Here is an 18,508-nt window from a genome sequence, read left to right on the forward strand (position 1 = left end):
TCAGTGCGCTAGTGTTTATCCCGCGCACTGTTTATCACCCATCACCCCGAGCTATTAATGTGAGATTTATCTGCTTCCTTGCGCCTGAACAATGTCAGGTTCTGTTGCACGATACATTATAAAACAACATGCTTTTAAATCAATAAGATAAATATTTTATCCGCAAGTCGATAAATCTTGTGTGCAACAGATTATGTTGGATTAACCTTGGTTGAGTCTTATCACTAAGGTGATCTGTGTGTTTCCACAACTGGCCTTTATTAAAAAAATAAAAGCCGGGATTCATTTATTTGGAATAATCTCGTGCTGCTCTGGAGCAACGGAGGCCAGATAACGTCTACATTAGATGTACTACAGCAGCTGACGTCCAGATATTCATAAGAGCCTCTCAGCATCAGGGGCTTGGAGCATTTACAGCAGAAAAACACGTTTTCAGGCTCCATTTTATATTAAAAGGTTCCTCGATTTCACTGCATTATCGCTCTCGCGAGCCACTGACACTTACACTCCCGGCTTAAATGGCATATTTCTCCTTTCTCCAGGTTGAAAAATGTCATGCACCAGTTCGCTGGAAAGCAATTTAGAGCTGCAGGAGCAAACCTGACCCGACACCCTCCACACCCTGGCAAACAGGCGCACGCGGAGCCGGCTGCGCTCGCGCTCGCACCCACACCCGCACCAGCATCCGCAGCCGCACCCGCACCCACACCAGCACCAGCACCCACACCCGCACCCGCACCCACACCCACACCCGCACTGCACCCGCACCCGCACCCGCACCCGCACCCACACCAGCACCAGCACCCGCACCAGCACCTGCACTGCACCCGCACCAGCACCCGCACCAGCACCTGCACACCCGCACCCGCACCAGCACCAGCACCCGCACCCGCACCCGCACCAGCACCAGCAGCACCAGCACCCGCACCGCACCAGCACCAGCACCAGCACCCGCACCAGCACCAGCACCCACACCCGCACCCGCACCAGCACTGCACCCACACCCATACCATAATGGGCTAGCAAGCGATTGTGTAGTGATATAACTATGACAAGGGTCCATAAATGCTTTAACACTGTCTCCAGAGCACTTCCAACACACACACACACACACACACACACACACACACACACACACACACACACACACACAGGGTCCGGCCCAGAGAAGATTACTTTTCCTTTACTGTAGAAATCAATGAAAGCACTCCATCGTTCAATTTAATGCCCAAACCTTCACAACAAACACACACCTGTGGATGATACAGGGCACAGGGAGGATTGCATGTGGACTGGAAATATTCTATTGCCCCCCTCTGGTGACAATAGACAAAGAATGAATTCATTCTCTCACACACCCTGCGTCCTCCATCACTCTTTTCTCTTATTTACAATAAAACCATCTCTAACTCAGACTTCCTCCTGCTTCTCTCCCGACTCTTTCGCACAGCAGGTCATGCAGTGCTCTGAAGTCATTGCGTGCCACTGCTGAGGTGTGTGTGTGTGTGTGTGTGTGTGTGTGTGTGTGTGTGTGTGTGTGTGTGTGTGTGTGTGTGTGTGTGTGTGTGTGTGTGTGTGTGTGTGTGTCACAAGCACTGAGCCAGAGTAATGGGTTTGTTCAGCCGCCTGTTGCAGTTCTTATGCCCCTGAACGATCCAGCGAACTGGTCAGAATCACCAATTACACACAGACTCCCTCTCGCTCCTCCAGCCGCTTTACATACAAACTCATATTTAGACGCGCACAGCCGTCTAGAGCCACTTCCTGCACCTGAGCAGTCTCCTGATCCTAGATGAGGCCACTGTACGCTGGCTTCATACTGCAGCTCATTGAGCCTTGTCCACTGAGCTGCAAATGAAGCCTGACTGACAGTGGAGCTAACTGGTCTGGAGTCAGCCCATTGTCTGGCTAACGCAGCAGAACAGCCGCCGCGGCTCCCATTCCGTCTCCAGCTGCGAGGAGCAGCCTCTCTCAGACCCAAACCACAGCGGAGGCTCACGGGTTCTAAACGGAGCAGAACCGCGGGTCACATCTCCTCCGGCCCACGGCCGCTGGTTCAGCAGAGCTAATGTTCATCTACTGTAGCGTCCGTCTCCGGTCCAGATCCCAGATCACCTCGAAACCGGCCCGGTGCCGAAGAATCCACGTCAGGGTTTTCCCAAATGTCATTTAAGGAATGGTCTTTAGGCCTTCACGCTGGTGACAGCACGTCCACCGAGCGAGGACAGCTTCAATGAGTCCCCGGCGCCGCAGCCACGGCTCAGATACTGTGATGGTGGGTTCTGCAGAGGTGAACGGGTCCACGCGCTGCTCCGCTGCTGGCACCGCATTCGGAGGGATTATGCCCACATGTGAACGGGTCCCAGCGCACGCGAGCGAGGCTGGATGTGAGCGCGCTCTGTTCGCAGACGCTGTGAGTCAGCGTGCGGGCGGTGCCTCTGACATGTTTGTGTCTGATGTAGATGAGTAGGTGGGACATTAAAGACGGAGCCCCGCTTCACTCACTGCGTCTCTGAGCTCCACTCAAACATGTCACAACATATTATATCTGGTGTGTGTGTGTGTGTGTGTGTGTGTGTGTGTGTGTGTGTGTGTGTGTGTGTGTGTGTGTGTGTGTGTGTGTGTGTGTGTGTGTGTTATCTAGTGAGGAAGGAGCAGAAACGCATGTTACACGCGGTCACATTAATCCAGGCAGGACACAAAAGGCATTCACATCTCTCTGCCTCCAGGAGCTATTTTGAAGGAAAGACAGTATTTTCAAGGGTTTTCCAGGCAGGACTCAAGCACTGACCCAGGACCAGCAAACAGACCCCTGTCGTCCAGGTTAACCTGCTGAACCAGCGCCGCAGACGCGCTTGGTTTTCTGATCAAACCGCTCCCATTCATAGCGAGATCTAAAAGCAAACCACAAAAACCCATCAACAGATTTCAGTGACATTTGGTGGAAAGTTAGTCCAAAGAAAAACTGATTAGTGTTTGGTGCCGGTCCAGATCCAATAGCGCCGCAATGTGTCCGCTTTATGTTCTGGCTCGTAGCTGCTGGAGCGCGAGGTGTTATTCCTCGTTCGGGAACGTGTGCTCCAAACGGACTTTGATTCATTTCTCATTTTCAGGAAAACTTTTTGTTTGTCACCACTCACACACGCTGTGTGCGGTTTCGCACAACATTGGCTCCAGTGCTGCGTTTGTGTGCGACATCAGCAGCTTCATATTTACACGGCACCAACAGCAGTCATTGTATTTCAACAGAACATGGTAATAAACAGGCAGAAAAAGCTGTTGTTTATTGATTTGTAGCAGCAGGTTAACCATGGTGGAGTTTACAACATCATAATATCTGGTGGTATTGATCGGACTCGGCCTCTGGACCCAGGACTCCCACTTCACACGCTGAAGCTGTAAAATAATACTGTCTTAACTCTGAGCTGATGATTCGGGCCTGACCTGAAAACATCCAAACTGTGGCATCAAACTTAATTGGTATCCCACCTAACGCTCGCAACAGCGCCGCGGTGTGAACATCACGGCGTGTTTCTGTGATAAACACCCCCATCACGGCTTCTTACTGCGCTCCGTTCACTTTCAACCACCGGCTGCAGCTGAGCTCCTGGCGCCGCATGTGAAGCGTTAGCTGCAGGAACACAGGCAGAGCCAATCAATATTAGATCTGGTACCTGCCAGCACAACACATCTGGCATCTGCACTCTTATCGGGAACGCTTGAGCCCGCTTGATACGGCACCTCAGGAAGGCGGGACCGCAGCCGAGGTCCTGGAGAACTCATCTGCATTCAGCGCCGGAGCGGATCTCTGCCGTAGTAAATGAATCCGTCCCCGCAGCCGTGGAGCCTGATGACCATTTAGTTAAAGCTGTGCTGTCGGAGCGGAGGCCGGTATTAAACAAGAAGCAATTTTAGGCCGAAATGCAAATGTGACGACGGTCCTGTAGAACCGGAACGAGCGAGCTCACCTTTGGGACCGGCCGATTGATGGAGGCGGTCGCGTAAAGCTGAGCGGGATTTTACAACGCCTTGTAAAGCGCTGCCTGGCGGGAAATCCAAGCGTAAACTAAACAGGGCCTTAAAAGTCCGACTCAGCGTCCGTCGTGACGAGCAGCGAGTTCGGAACCAAAAACCCAGAGAGAAACCCAACGCACAAAACCAAAAACGTCCACAGAGCGATTCTGGTTTGATCTCGCTCCCTCTGCTGGGATAAATAACTCCAATGCTGGCGCAGACATCCCATCAGATGTAATTGATCCCCAACCTTCACGAAGGCCGGACACATCCTGCCTGCGTGTTTAAGCAGCAGACTGGAGCTCCTCAGAGTAAGAGGGACCTGATGGGACGCTGCTCCAGACGTCGCTCTCTGACTGAAAACCCACCTCCTCTGTCCGATCACGTCTATCGGTTCCGTGGAGCCGGTGGTGGGTTCCGCCCGAGGAGCCGAGACCGAGCTGAAATATTTAAACCGCCAACTTCCTCAACCTGCTTTTCAATTTGAATATTTTAGATGTGGCTTCACTCGTGATTTACTGCTTTTATCAACATGCTTTAACAGCTTTTCCACTTCGATCTGATTATTTATTTTACACGGCTTACGTTTCACAACCGTTTGCTTTGCATTCTGCTCTGCTGCAGAACCTGTCCCGGGCCTCTGATACCGCCCGCCCTGATACCGGCCCGCTGGGCCGAGGCGGCGCCGGCGCCGAGCGAGGACAGCGGAGATCTGCCGTGATGGATTGCGGCTGTAAATTCAGCAGAGGAAACATTTGCATGCAAATAATGGCATCTGTGTGTGCGCGGATCCAGGAGCAGGCGTAAAAATGCGTGAAAACGGCTGAAAACGGCTGAAAACGCAGCCGCGGGGAGCGAGTGGATCCACGAGGGCTCTTCAGCAGCATCCACGGCTTCCTCCACCTCTCCGCCGGCCGCTCAGCTCCTCGCTACCCTCCCACTCAGATATGATTGGAGCCGTTGCGTGTGTTTACACCAGATCAGACAAGACAACAAACAAGTATTGACTCTGCTTCACTGTTCTGAGCTTCAAGTGTTTGAAATCAGAGGTTTGCTGCCAAAACAGATATTTGTCTGTGTTGTTGTAGGATTTTCCTGTAGAATTTGAACAAAACTTGTTTGGACCTTACAGCTTGAGATTTATGTCCCCGATATCACTGCTACGTGACAAATATGTAAATGAAGACACAATCCGAACAGAACCAAACCTCAAGGAACATTTTTCCCCCGTGGAAATGACGACACGAGGCCAAACACAGTAAATATGTGTTGATCCAGGCTGCAGTCTGGCTCAGTTACTGAAACTGCATCTCCACTCACTCAAATATGTCTTAATCAGGATCTGGGTGAAGTCCAGCTCTAATAAGATGCATCTAACAGTCAATAATATTATGTGATGCTGCAATCGATCTGCAACCTTCTGAAAACAGGCCGACAGCTGGTCACTGGTGCAAACTAAACCAGCAACCTACACCATTAAGATTCAAGCAACCAGTGAGTCGTGGCCATTAAAACCTCCTGTTGCTCATACAGTATCACATGCTTCCGTTGGGTCCTGGTTAATAATCCTTGTCTCTGCTGAGCAGATGGTTTTTACTGAAGCCCACCTTTAAGTGTTCCACTCTGAACCCCCCGTCGCTCCTTGTGCCGGTGAACGGTGCAGCTCTCGTCCGGGGGAACCTCAGGCTGTTCTCCCAGCGTCCACGCTCAGCGCTCCACGTGCTTTGAAGCTGCACTGAGCCGGTTCTAATCGCATCCCGGTCCGCTGTGGTCACACAATCAATGTTCACACGCACTGTATTGATCTCCTCTTATTGTAAATTCAGCCAGGCACCTGTTGAGGAAAGGTCCTGGGGTGAAGTCATAAATAATAATGAGTCGAGCACCAAACAACATCTTTATCCGGGAGAGAAGGAGCATCGCTGGGCGTTTGAGCTTTTCCTCCCACAGAACGACTGGAGCAGTCAACAAGTGGCTGTGTGAAAAATAAAACCAGAGGAGTTCTGTCGAAACACAGAGAATTCTCAGGAGGCACCTTCAGCAGTTTCAGCTCACACGCGGTGCTGGACGTTTTTGTTTTTGTGACTTTCCTGAAAACTTTTTTTTTTTTTTCTGGTAAACTCCTTCAGCAGCAGTCGCCTAAATGCCAGCGTTTGAAAGCTTCACCGGAGAAAGTCACTCCTGGGTTAAAGTGCTTTCACGTCAGACACTTTCAGCCTTTGATGAAGTGCCAAAATTAGACTCAGCTTCATCTTAAAAAGGACCATTAGTCAAAAAGCACTGGGCCAAAAGATGATGGAACATCATCAAGGCTGTCGAAGGCAACAGCACATACGCTTCAGGAGAAATGGAAGTGTTGTCAAAGGAACGCCGGTGTTAGCGGGCGTTAGCGGGCGTTAGCGGGCGTTAGCTAACAACGCCATCAGCCGGAGGTTCGGATGAACAACGTCCGTATCCATTCTCTCCATTGTGTAACGCTTGTTGTTGGAATAACAGTTAAGGGTGGAATGCATTCGTTAAAGCAGTTTATTCATCGCCTCAAACAATTAGTGAAGTTAGATTCAGCCTCAGCGCTGATCGTGTCACGAGTGACGGCGGCGTCCATTAAACCCATGGAGCCCATGCTAGACAAAGCCCCAGCTGTGCATCAGTGTGTGATAACGGACCCTCTGGTGCTGCTGGAGAACCTCTCCACCGTTCTGATGAGTGTTGGAGGAGGCGTCGGTCCAAATACACACAATCTTCAATGTTTCAGGGCATTTCCACACACACGTCACTTCTAGGAGACGACGCTTCTGAATCCACATCTGTGATGTTTGATCTAATCTGTCCATTTCATTCACCTAACCCGTATCAGCAGGCTGAGCAGAACCGGGCCGGGCGCCGGTCCACCACAGGGCAGACTCACATATACTCTTCCCCAAAACCACTGAGCTCCGGGTCACAGAAACAGAGGCCGGGTCCCTCACAGGACACGTCCTGGACGGGTTAAATGCTTGGATGTTCCCTCTTCAGCCCAACAGGTGGCGGTCGCTCAGACTGAACTGTGTTATGGTGATGTATTCAACTGAACCGGGTCGGTCATTAACGTTGCACTGACAAACCGTCTCCATCAGCACCAGCTGCACCTGCAACTCTCTCTCCGTCACAGAAAAGCCACTCAGAACGCTCACAATTACACCACTAGAATCCTAAACGGACCTGCGCTGACAGGAAACCACGCACGCAAAGCTCCTCCTCCTCCGCTTTCAGGTGATGAGCGGATGAACGTTGGCGCCGACGGAGGATAAAGAAGAAGCGCACGACTGTGTTCCTGACAAAAGCCGAAGCTCTGCAGCACATTAACAGTGACGGCGCATGTGTGTCAATACAGCAATCAGGCAGCCAACAATTCACATTTCACTGGTGTGTGTGTGTGTGGGGGGGGGGGGGGGGGGGGGGGGGGGTAAAGGTCCTCTTCACAGAAATCCATCAGTTCTTTGAACAAGGCCAGCATCAATAGAGGCCTAATAAGGCAGAAGCTACTGTGATTACAGGCGGGCGCGACATGACCAGTGTTTTAGAAAAGGTCACAATCTGCGTTGGAGCGCGGGAACGAGCGCTAATCCGTGTGCGTCCCGCGAACAAACACAATCAGCGGCGCCGAGCCGGCCCAGTGTGGGGTCGGCTGCTCAACCAGAGGCCACAGGAGGTCGGCGGCGGTGGAGGGTTCGACGCCTCGCGAGCAGCGGTTCGTGTGGGACTCAGTGTGAAGACGTGAGACCGAAGCAGAGCCGTTGGATCCTCACGCGTCTCCTCGCGTCCGCGCTTCGGCGCCAGCGCCCTGCAGCGGTCCAGAACGCGGTTCAGCCCATTACGCAGGTCAGCCGCTGCTGCGGAGCGGGAGGGCCGGCCTGAAAATGGAGGTCGGAGGCGTCTGACGGCTCCAGACGCCGGCGAGGAACCGGCTGCAGCAACGTTGGCCCCAAAAACCTTTTCCTTCCAGCCGTCAACCACGCGACCTGTCGTCTCAAAGTCACATCTGCTGCTGAGGCTGAGACGAGCTGCAGCCACCAGACACTTGGCTCCGTCAGCCTGGAGACGCCAGATACGGTAGCAGAGGAAAGCGTAAATGCTTATTTTTAATTTGCCTTTTGGAAGACATGTAAGGTGTTAATTAAAGCTCGGGAGGTGTTTATGAAGAGTTGGTGGTGGTGTTTCCCCCCAGGATTAAAGCAGCCACAGTCCTAGAACGTCGTTCTGGCACCGAAGGCGACCTCGTCTTCACCCTGTGCTCACGTTCAAACGAGACTGTGCGCATTTAAGCTGCTGTTTCTCTAAGTCGCATCTGTTAAAACGGACCCGCTGTACGTGCAGGACGCCTCCAGGCCGCTTTTTGAGCCTGCGTCAGGTCTTCAGCGCCTCGTTGTATTTCTCTCTGATGCGTTTAACCCTCATCACCGACAGCGTTCAGTTTGACTGCACACACACACACACACACACACACACACACACACACACACACACACACACACACACACACACACACAGCTTCAATCATTAAGTGGCCGATCACATAAAGTTGAAAGAATAATGTCTTTGCTGCTGACGTGCTGTAGTTGTGAACATGAAAGTCAGGACCAGCACTAACACAGACACACAGGGGGGGGTGTTTTCTTGTTTTTCACCCGCTTCATTTTCAGGCTGTTTTATCCCGACTCATCAAATATTCTGTCAGAAGTCATCTTTGAAGACGCTGCTCTCTTGTCCCGATTATTATTTTCCTCTGAATGTTCATTTGGCGCGGGTGTTTGTGGTTCTGGGCTCCGGCACTAATCACCAATCACCTCCTCTGAAGGAACGGTTCTCCCAGAACACGTGACGTTACAGGTCACTGACAGGAATCCTCCTCCTCTGAGCCGCGTGTCTCCAGGGACCTATCCTCTCACCTCATCCGGTCCAGAGACAAAAGACATATTTACATCCTGTTACTGATCTGTAAAACAAACTTGAGACAGACTTTCGCTGGCATTGAAAATCAGGCCTCCGGAGCCCAGTGGCAGAATGGCTCCAGGAAATGTAACATAAACGGTCTCCGGTGTCGAGGGCGCGTGTCCTGTGCTGCTGCTTCTCCATTTCTACATTCAGCAGCGTTCTGCCTTTTGTACGAGTCTAGAACCTTTTTCAGAAAGCGATGCGTGAATCAGAGCAGCAGCAGCAGCAGGGGGTCCTCCGCTTCATACCAGCCTTTTGTTTGTTTGTCTTGTCGTTCTACACGCTCCCCGAGACTGATTACAAAGCGCATACATCATTTAGTTTGAACGCGAGTGTTGATGGTTGAGGTGGAGGAAATGAAGCAGGAAAACGCGGAGCAGAGACGAACCGTCAGCGGCCGTAAATCCACTTTACAATCGCAACCTGAGCCTGAGCGTCACCAGCCGTGAGTCAAGATTTGCTCACATTTCCACTTTGGCTAATTGAGGTCCCCAGTGTTTAAATGTCAAACACGCTCGGGGTGTAAAACGGGAGCTGAGAGGGTTCCGGGACGTCATCGAGCTGAGGTCCTGCCCCGCACACACAGCCGGTATCTGTGGACGGGCTCGGCCCAGTCAAGTCCTCCTCCCTGTCTCACGTCTGGATGAGGATCATCGGAGGAGATAATCACACCGGAGCGGCCTGAAATTGGGTCGTTTTTGTGATTATCAGCAGGCAAATTGGGAGCGAGATCAACAACAACCCTGGAGTGTGTGACGGCGAAGGGACGGATTTAAATAGCTGCGGGAAAACAAGCGCAGACATGTGGGTCAGCGCCGGGGCTTTTCCAGACGGCCGCATTGTGCGAGTGCAGTCATGCGAGTAGGCTGAAGTCTCTGCCGAGCGCAGAAAAGGGGTCAGACGTGCGCTCACAGGGCGCACGGACGCGAGCGAAGAGGCGGCAGCTCTGCGGGAGGAAGAACCGGCTCCGAGAGACGAGGGCGACCGCGAACGGGACGAGGAGCGCACTGCGCTTCCTCTGGTGCTGGTGCTGGTGCTGATGCTGATGCTGGTGCTGGTGCTGGTGCTGATGCTGATGCTGGTGTTGGTGCTGGTGCTGGTGCTGGTGCTGATGCTGGTGCTGGTGCTGATGCTGATGCTGATGTTGATGCTGATGCTGATGCTGATGCTGATGCTGGTGTTGGTGCTGGTGCTGATGCTGATGCTGATGCTGATGTTGGTGCTGGTGCTGATGCTGATGCTGGTGTTGGTGCTGGTGCTGGTACTGATGCTGATGCTGATGCTGATGCTGGTGTTGGTGCTGGTGCTGGTGCTGGTGCTGATGCTGATGCTGATGCTGGTGCTGGTGCTGATGCTGATGCTGATGTTGATGCTGATGCTGATGCTGGTGCTGATGCTGATGCTGATGCTGATGCTGGTGCTGGTGCTGATGCTGGTGCTGGTGCTGGTGCTGATGCTGGTGCTGATGCTGGTGCTGATGCTGGTGCTGATGCTGGTGCTGATGCTGATGCCAGCGGGAACCCACAGCCAGCCGCCGCCACTGAGCTGGAAATGCTCTTCATTCAAAATGTCATTTGGAAATAATTCACCACATTTCCATTATGAGACAACAAGCAAACAATGATAAACTGGTTGTTTGTCAGGTAAGAAACGGCGTCGTGCTGTGTCTGTGAATGAACCCACTCTTCACGAAGGACAAACTGCAGAATCAAAAGAACGGAATTGGACTCAGCTCAGCTATTCTTCGGGCCGATATCATCGCTGGTATTGTCATAACGCAGCGGCGCTAGCGGTTAGCAGCCGCCGATACGAGAGACGAGCTGAGAGGGAGGAGACAAAGATGAATGAACAAAGTGAGACAGACATTCAGGCATTAGAGGAGCGTTCACCAAGGCCGGCATCCGGCGAGTGATAGTGAGGCTGTAATCCAGGATTAGTCAGATTAGATCTGCACCTCTCGCTATGTGTGCTAAACGATTTAGGCCGGACAGGCCTGTTTACTGACAAGATGATGATCAAACCAGCAGGTTCCTTCTGAAGTGACAGCTGAGGGACAGGGAGCTGGAAGAGTAGGAGTGGGGACCAAAAAGCTAGAAGAGGAAGAGGAGGAGGAGGAGGAGGAGGAGGAGGAGGAGGAGGAGGAGGAGGGGGGGCAGGCGGCGGATAGAACGGGTAGAAGGACAAAGGTGAAGAGCAAAGCTCAGAGAGGATAATCAGGAGGCAGCACGTCGCCTCACACACACACACACACACACACACACACACACACACACACACACACACACACACACACACACACACACACACACACACACACACACACACACACACACACACACACACACACACAGTCTATCGCTCCACAGAGCTGAGGACCAGCGGCGTGATGCAGCCGCCGGTAAACAGGCACCGAGTCGGCGCCTAACGAAGACTGCAAATGAGGAACAATCCTGTGAAACTACGATAACCCTCCCTCCTCAGCCGCCCCGTCGCTCTCGTGTCCCACACACCAACAACGCAGCATTATTGGAACTGGGGTGTGTGAACTTTGTGAACAGAAATCTGTTGACGCATCCAGGTCAAACTCACACTGACAGCGCACTGATGCCCACAGATTCTCAGGATGGAGTCGAATGAGCGTCGCTCTTTGTATGGATGTGAGTCGGTGCCGTTGTGTGTAAAGTAAATTGGCCCAGTGTTTGAGCTCTTTATTAATTCACTGTTTGGCTGAATCTTAGACTGAAGGGTTATGCTGTTTGCCTGCGGTAATTGGTTTTCCCGAACGGCAGCTTCGCAGACGCACCCGTTGGCGTTAATGACAGACGGGACCCAGATGCCATTCCAGATAGTAACCAAATGCACGCCCATGCAGGCGCAGATGCATGCGCAGACGCACGCGCAGACGCATGCACAGGCGCAGACGCAAGTGCAGGCGCACGCGCAGACGCAAGTGCAGACGCACACGCAGTCGCAGACGGTCTCGGAGCAGAACAGGACTCAACAATCACAGTATCGGGGCCGAGGAGAGGGTTGACGATTCCATCGGTGCCTGACTCCAATGGGACGCGTAAGATGGACCATTAGTAACAGGTTTAAGTTAAGCTAACACACGCGCGGCGCTAATGAAGCAGGAGGGTCTAAACAAGGGAGCACGTCTGCGTCTCAGGCTGCAAAGACATCACTTATTAAAGGGAACAAACAACCTCACTCTGAGCAGAAGGTCCAAAATTACCCACAATCCTATCTGTCCGTCGCAGAGGCCGCGGTGTAGGAGGCTCGTCACCGGGTCCAGTTAGGATTCCCTGCACAGCCACCGAGTGTTTCCAGCCTCTCCGGCCGATCGGGCCTCGGCTGACGTCGTGCAGGGACTCTGCTGTTCACAGACGCATGTTTCACCACGTTACGTACTGAACATTAAAAGAGAAACTAGCTTCACGAGAGGTGAAGGGAAACTTGAAAACTCCCACACGAGTGCTCCCACGCGCTCTGGCTAATTAGCTCGTCTCCGCTTAGAGTTCGGTGAGGCTGCACTGGGAACCAACACCAAACCCGACGTTCTAACCTCCTGCACGGTGCACAGGTTTACTCCTAATGACAGGAAACAAGTGAAACAAGTCTATAGGATTCATGGACACACGTGTGTACATGTTATATACTCTAATAGGAGTCACCGTGTTCCATCAGCATCAAGGTTACTACGAATGGTTGTATAGGGTCAACTGTCAACACATAAATAATTAATAGAACCGATGAAAACAGAATCACCGTCACTCTGCTCAAAACTCGATCAGTGAGATCAGCATCGACTGAGCTGTTACGTATGTTCCACGCGTCTGTGCACCGCTCAGCACACCAGTGATCGAGCCGGACGCGTTGCTCAGAACATCGCCCAGGTGAGCAAACATGTCAAGGAATGCGCTGCTTTTATTTTCAGCGGTCCGTAGCTCCCCGGGTTCCGTTCTGCTCATACGCGTTGCATCGCAGCGTCAGACCCGGCACCAAATGTTCCGTTCCGTCATAGAACATCAGGAAGCGTGGCCTAATTCAGAGGCCTGAGGAATGAGGAACACGGACGCTCCTGCGCCACAGCAGGTGCAGCCAAAGCACCAAGAAATGGATGAGGGTCCAAACGAGCGCCGTCGTGCGCGCACGAAGCCTGAAAACGGGTCTGATCCGTCAAAGTAAGTGGAAGCACCTGTGTGACCGTAATGACTAAGTTACGGTGCAGCAGCGCAGACAGCTGCGACAACCAGGCTCTGCTGCATCTTAATGTCCAGCGTGTTCATCATCAGCTTCAGCCAGCGACTCCCAGCAGGAGGCGGAACCCCTTTCCCTCAGTTTTAGAGCTCGTACTGCCCCGTTTCTAAAAACCAATGTCACCCTCGACTGATTCACCGACCTTGGATTTCTGACTCCTCCTTGCTTATTATTTCAGCCGTGTGACTTGGCTTTGAGTCACAGTGCCAGTAAATGCCTTGAGTGTAAAATGGAAAATGGACGGGAAAAGCTGCCGGTCGGTGAGGTGTTGAGAATCGGGGCTCCAGCCAGGGCCTTGGCTCCACAGCCAGCGATCAATGGAGCAGCGCCTTTGACAGCCGGAGGAACGTTCCAAGGTTTGGTTTGGGTCGTTAATTAGAACTAAACATTTAATCGCTGCAGAGACGTGTGGCCTCTGCCTGAAAGACGTAGCCAGTAATAAATACTAATGCTAAAGTCATGACTGTTTGTGCAACGTCTGCCAGGTTGTTCAGGTGTGTGAGTGGGTACAGGATCAGCCGGGTGGTCAGGGACAGTCTGGAGGCAAAAGTTAAAAATAAACAGTAAGAATATTATTACTTATGTGTGTGTGCAAAGACAAGATAGCGAAGGGAACAGGGTTTTTCAGGGCTCCAATACGTTTATGTAGAGGAAATTGTTAAGATCCAAGACAATGGCAGCACTGATAAGTCTGATGGGGCTGATTCTGAACACATGGGCTCAAAAAGTGGCCTGTTACGAGTGAGGAAACCATTCTAGGTTACAATGAAATAAACGGGCAGCACATCAGCGGCTGATGGGTGGTTATAATTCAACTGCACTGACCTTCAGGGTGAAGGTCGACCCACCGCTTCTCCTGCACGTCCCCATCCAACCACTAGAGGGCCGCGCGTCCACTCATGCTGTTGACCCGTCTGATCCAGCTGCTCGCTGGCGCTTCTCGCTGAGCTGCAGACTGTTCTGCCATTCGCCTTGTGACCCGTTTGTGTTTCTGTATCAGTCGAAGCAATTGATGAGAGGAACCCAACCCAACCACGTTCCCGTGCCTTGTGTACAAACTTGTGCGTCTGCTCCCAGCACACTCCAGCATTAGGATTCATGTGGACCCACGATTCCACCCGTGGAATGTAAATCCACTTAACAGTCCCTTTCAGCCGTTTTCTCTCTGTGAACTCCTCGCAGGAGACATATGGGTCATCCGTTGAAAGCTGCGGCGCGTTCACCAGCTAGTTGCCAAGTCTGGCTGGCAGCCATGTGACGCTGGGCAGGTACAGCGGGCCTTTGGAGCTTTTGCTCCCGAAAACAGCTGCGGGCGGAAAAAATGAAGCAAAAAAGTAAAGCTACGACCCATGAAGCTAAAATCAGGAGCTGATATTTACTATAAACCTCCTCGGAGCCGAGGGGAACCACAGAGCGGCTGGTTTCATTAGCAGGACTGACCCCTATTACATTACACAGGCCGTTTAATTTTATGCGTCTAGTGCCACCAACACCAGTGGCAACTCTGAGAAAAAGACCTGAGATGTAATAAACGCGGAATTATCCTCTAACATCGCAAAAAGCAGTCAAATCCAAACAAGCTGAAATTGCAAATGGTGCCGACCGGCTGCCGCCGAGCCCACCGGGCCTCGTCCGCGTGACACTGAGCAATATGAGCAGCTCTGCCATTAGACGGGTGGAGGAGAGGAGCGCGCGGCACCGGCTGGGGCGTCGCGGGTGTCAATCATCTCCAACAGCTGCGCTTGGCATTTAAGTCAGGTACGAAAGGTGCGTTCGGTGCCAAAGTACCTCAAGTGAGACAGGCATCCAGACAGCGGGCCTGAATAACAATATTTCATCAGAGGGAAGTGGGTGCGTTATGAGCAGACAACGGGGTAAACACGGTTCAGTCTGGTGACTTAGCAGCGAGGCGACACGCGTCTTCAAGGCTTCCCCTCTCCTCCGTCTGTTCATCGTCTGCTCGCGGAGCCGGGCCGGCGTTCTCCTCCGCGCGCTCGCCACTCCACGTGCCCTTCCAGCCTCATTAGCATATAAATAACTCATACAAACACGAAAGCACACACAGAGACAATGGGCCATCACACAGATGTCTCTTCGAGTAGTGTGAAGAGGTGAATGTGGAATATTAGAGGGTATAACTAGACTCTGCTTGTGTCCATTAGAGGGTGTGTGTGTGTGTGTGTGTGTGTGTGTGTGTGTGTGTGTGTGTTGTTCCCAGCCTGATGAAAAGGCTTTTAGGGTAATTACATGAGAAGTGTGCATGTTGCCATCTAGGTGAATTTCAACCCTGTTCATACGACACACGCAGACGCACATTTAACACAGCTGCTTCTCCTCGTGTTTGAGCCCGCGTTTCCGGGGGCGACGCCTGCTCCCGGTACCTCCGCCTGCTGACGGTGCATTTCACGGCGTCCGTCGCTCCTGCTGGTTGCGTCCAGGAGTCAAAGGGGAGCCGTGGAGAGCGGACGTGATGTGCTCTGCTTTTAAACACAATCTCACAGCGCCCCCTGTCGGCGAGAAGCGGGAACTACGAGGCCACTCTCGCTCGGCTGCTGTGACAGACCGCGCTCGTGACTCGGAAACCTAACGACACGTACGAATGACTAATTAACCCAATTAACATCTCGTACAGGAACAAAACAATGTGCAAAACGACAGGACAAATTACAGTGGCTTGGACAAAAATGGCAGTGATGCCTCATGAGGCCGAGCTCTGAGGAGAGGAGCCGTGTAACATCTGGCCGTCACTGAGGATTTCATGCTACGCAGCCGATGACAAAAGGTCTCCGGGGACAGTGTGAACGTCTCCAGCCCCGCAGCGAACGGCGAACAGGCTCCTCCACACCCGTCATTTGCATAATGAGGTGTGGAGCTCTGTCCGGCGGCTGCGTCCCTGCTTTCAGGCTGTTCGTATGGAGAAGGTTCAGTGATGAGACTGGACCAGCCTGATGGGCCCACAGGTGTCACTGCCACTGACAAACACAAACCCTGATGAAGGGGGAGTGTACATATGGATTGTCAGGGTTTTGCGCCCTCTTCCCCTCAACTTTAACTGACTCTGCGTTTTACTGTGATCGATCCACGTTCCTGTTACTTTGTGCTTAAAGTAAAACCCATCAGAAATAGCTTTTGCGAAGGCGTATCATCCAACGTAATGCTTTCATTTTTAATTGCAGTCTGCTGGCAAGATCAAATCTATTAATATACCTCTGGAGAATTCAAAGTTTTTACTTTTTAGACTTTGCTGGCTTCACCTTTAATTAATTATGATTCTTTTACACGTGTGGGTGTCATCGTGCGATCTTGATTCGCGGGGAAAAGAACAGGCAGTAGAAGAAAGACGGAGAATATACACAAAATAATTGTGCTAATGTGGCAGCAAATATCTTTGTTTTAATGACTGAATAATTGAGATTCAGGGTTTGTGTTCTCCAGCATTGATTACATCTGCTCTCCTGGCTTTGGTAACGACTGAGCATCCGTTTTGAAGTAATTTATTCCTTCCATCTTCCACACTGAGATGATCTGCGGGAGAAAATCTCTTAATGTAAGTGCTTACACAACCCAAGGCCATAAAATGAAATGAAATCACAACACAGATTTGGTCTCATCTTGGATGAGTTGAAGTGTTGATTAGGTAGCGTTGCTCAGCGTCTCGCTCGTCCAGATGGATTCCTCCACAGTCTTTTACCTCCATGGCTGCTGCTCTATCCAGCTGGCAGGGTTCTGCTGGGTCCACTTCCTTTGGCTCACAGGCACCATTTTGGTAACAGCAGACAGTTGGTGGGCAGGCCGAGGTCCACCGGAGTACTCGGGGTCCACAGAACCAACTGGCAGATTATTCTTGGAGTGAAAAGGGCCCGGAGCCGCTTGGATCCTGTGGCTGAATGGGCTCAGACAGACACGCAGGCTGTGGAGCAGAGGGTCTCCTGCTGGCTTTGCTCAGAGGGAAGCTTTCCCAGCGACGCGATGCCGATGAGAGGAAATCCCGACCGAGGAGCCAGCAGCCACTCAGTTCAGCCAGACTGAAACTTATTGAATGGACGAAAATGTACAGTTTTTTCTTCTTTTTTTCTTCCCCATAATAACTTGTAGGGAATTTGACATGAAGAATGAGCTTGTATTGTTGTCTGTACAGTTGATGATTTTATTTGAATGAGCAGGCGGACAAGAAGAAACCCACCTTAGTCGTAACCTGTACGAGAAGATTTCCCCTCTGACCATGTAATAAAAGTAAAAGTGCACTTAAAAAATTAAACCTTGATTTTAATTGATGTTACTTTAACAGAACTGACAGCAAATATTTCAAGCTGATTTAATGTGTTGTTTGCAGTTGAAACAATTCAGTTATCAATTTTGCTGTCAGATAAACTCAATTATTTATTTTTTGCTGCTTCGGTGTTGTAAATGGTGGATAGCTGTAAGTAAGTGAAGCAGCTACAGTCAGCTTCACTTACTTACACACATAAATAATGCAAAATAACGATGAAGAAGTTGCTAAACCAGCACTGCTGAGCCACTACCAACATCTACACTCATATTCTGTAAATAAGTATATTTTAATAACGGAAACAAGTCCACTGAGTCGGTTTAAAATTACAGTGCATGTTTATAGCTTACCTGCAACTGGATGTGTTGAATGTTTTCCTCCTCCTTCTTCTTCTTCGTCTTCATCTTCTTCTTCTTCTCCTTCTTCTTCTCCGCCCCCTTCTTCTTCTTCATCTTCTTATTCTTCTCCTTCTTCTTCTCCCCCTTCTTCTTCTTCATCTTCTTCTTCTCCTTCTTCTCCTTTTTCTTCTTCTTCTTCTTCTTCTTCTTCATCTTCTTCTTCTTCTCCTCCTTCTTCTCCTTCTTCTCCTTTTTCTTCTTCTTCTTCTTCTTCATCTTCTTCTTCTTCTCCTTCTTCTTCTCCTTCTTCTTCTTAAGCCTCACGTGTCCAAAGCTTAAATATGGAAGTTCGATTAAGTTAGTCATTTTATTTCATGTGTGTCACCATTAAATGACTGGACGGTTGTGTGTTTGTTAATGACCAGCCTTTTGTTTGACTGTTTGTTCGGACTTCGCCGTGGTGTTTTCATTTGGGAAGCCCGCATTCACGCGAGCAGCCGGGGGGTTTCGTGGCGCCTCACCTTGTTGGAACCCTGGGTGCGGGTCGCTCGGCTCCCGCCAGCGCCCCCGCGCGGCGCGCGCCGGCACTGCAGCGGGGGTTCCGTCATCAGCGACCGTCCCACCACCGCCCGGACGAGCTGCTCTGTCTCCAGCT

General features: G+C 51.4%; 1 protein-coding gene across 4 annotated transcripts; it reads right to left on the bottom strand.

Moving 5' to 3' along the window:
- Window positions 1-16,618: 16,618 nt before the first annotated feature.
- LOC114858613 (uncharacterized) lies at window positions 16,619-18,506 on the bottom strand. Of its 4 annotated transcripts, XM_055512735.1 has the most exons (3): window positions 18,375-18,506; window positions 17,866-18,187; window positions 16,619-16,770 (listed from the first exon to the last, which is right to left on the bottom strand). In XM_055512735.1, exons 2-3 carry the CDS (start codon window positions 18,127-18,129, stop codon window positions 16,687-16,689), a joined length of 348 nt encoding a protein of 115 aa, XP_055368710.1. In that variant the 5' UTR covers window positions 18,130-18,187; window positions 18,375-18,506; the 3' UTR covers window positions 16,619-16,686. The 4 variants fall into 4 exon arrangements, 3 of the variants coding, with proteins under 3 accessions (XP_055368710.1, XP_055368680.1, XP_055368701.1); XR_008696051.1 differs by lacking the exon at window positions 18,375-18,506 and having other exon boundaries at window positions 16,937-18,270; XM_055512705.1 differs by lacking the exon at window positions 18,375-18,506 and having other exon boundaries at window positions 17,866-18,270.
- Window positions 18,507-18,508: the final 2 nt, after the last annotated feature.

The sequence above is a fragment of the Betta splendens genome, chromosome 1 (genome assembly GCF_900634795.4).
Source record: "Betta splendens chromosome 1, fBetSpl5.4, whole genome shotgun sequence".
Classification (NCBI taxonomy): domain Eukaryota; kingdom Metazoa; phylum Chordata; class Actinopteri; order Anabantiformes; family Osphronemidae; genus Betta; species Betta splendens.

Excerpts from the sequence above, each read along its gene's own strand:
- LOC114858613 (XM_055512705.1), bottom strand. The coding sequence starts at position 18,219 with ATGACTAACTTAATCGAACTTCCATATTTAAGCTTTGGACACGTGAGG. Across the intron at positions 16,771-17,865 it reads TTCAACACATCCAGTTGCAG|ATCATCTCAGTGTGGAAGAT; the intron begins GTAAGCTATAAA and ends TTTCTCCCGCAG.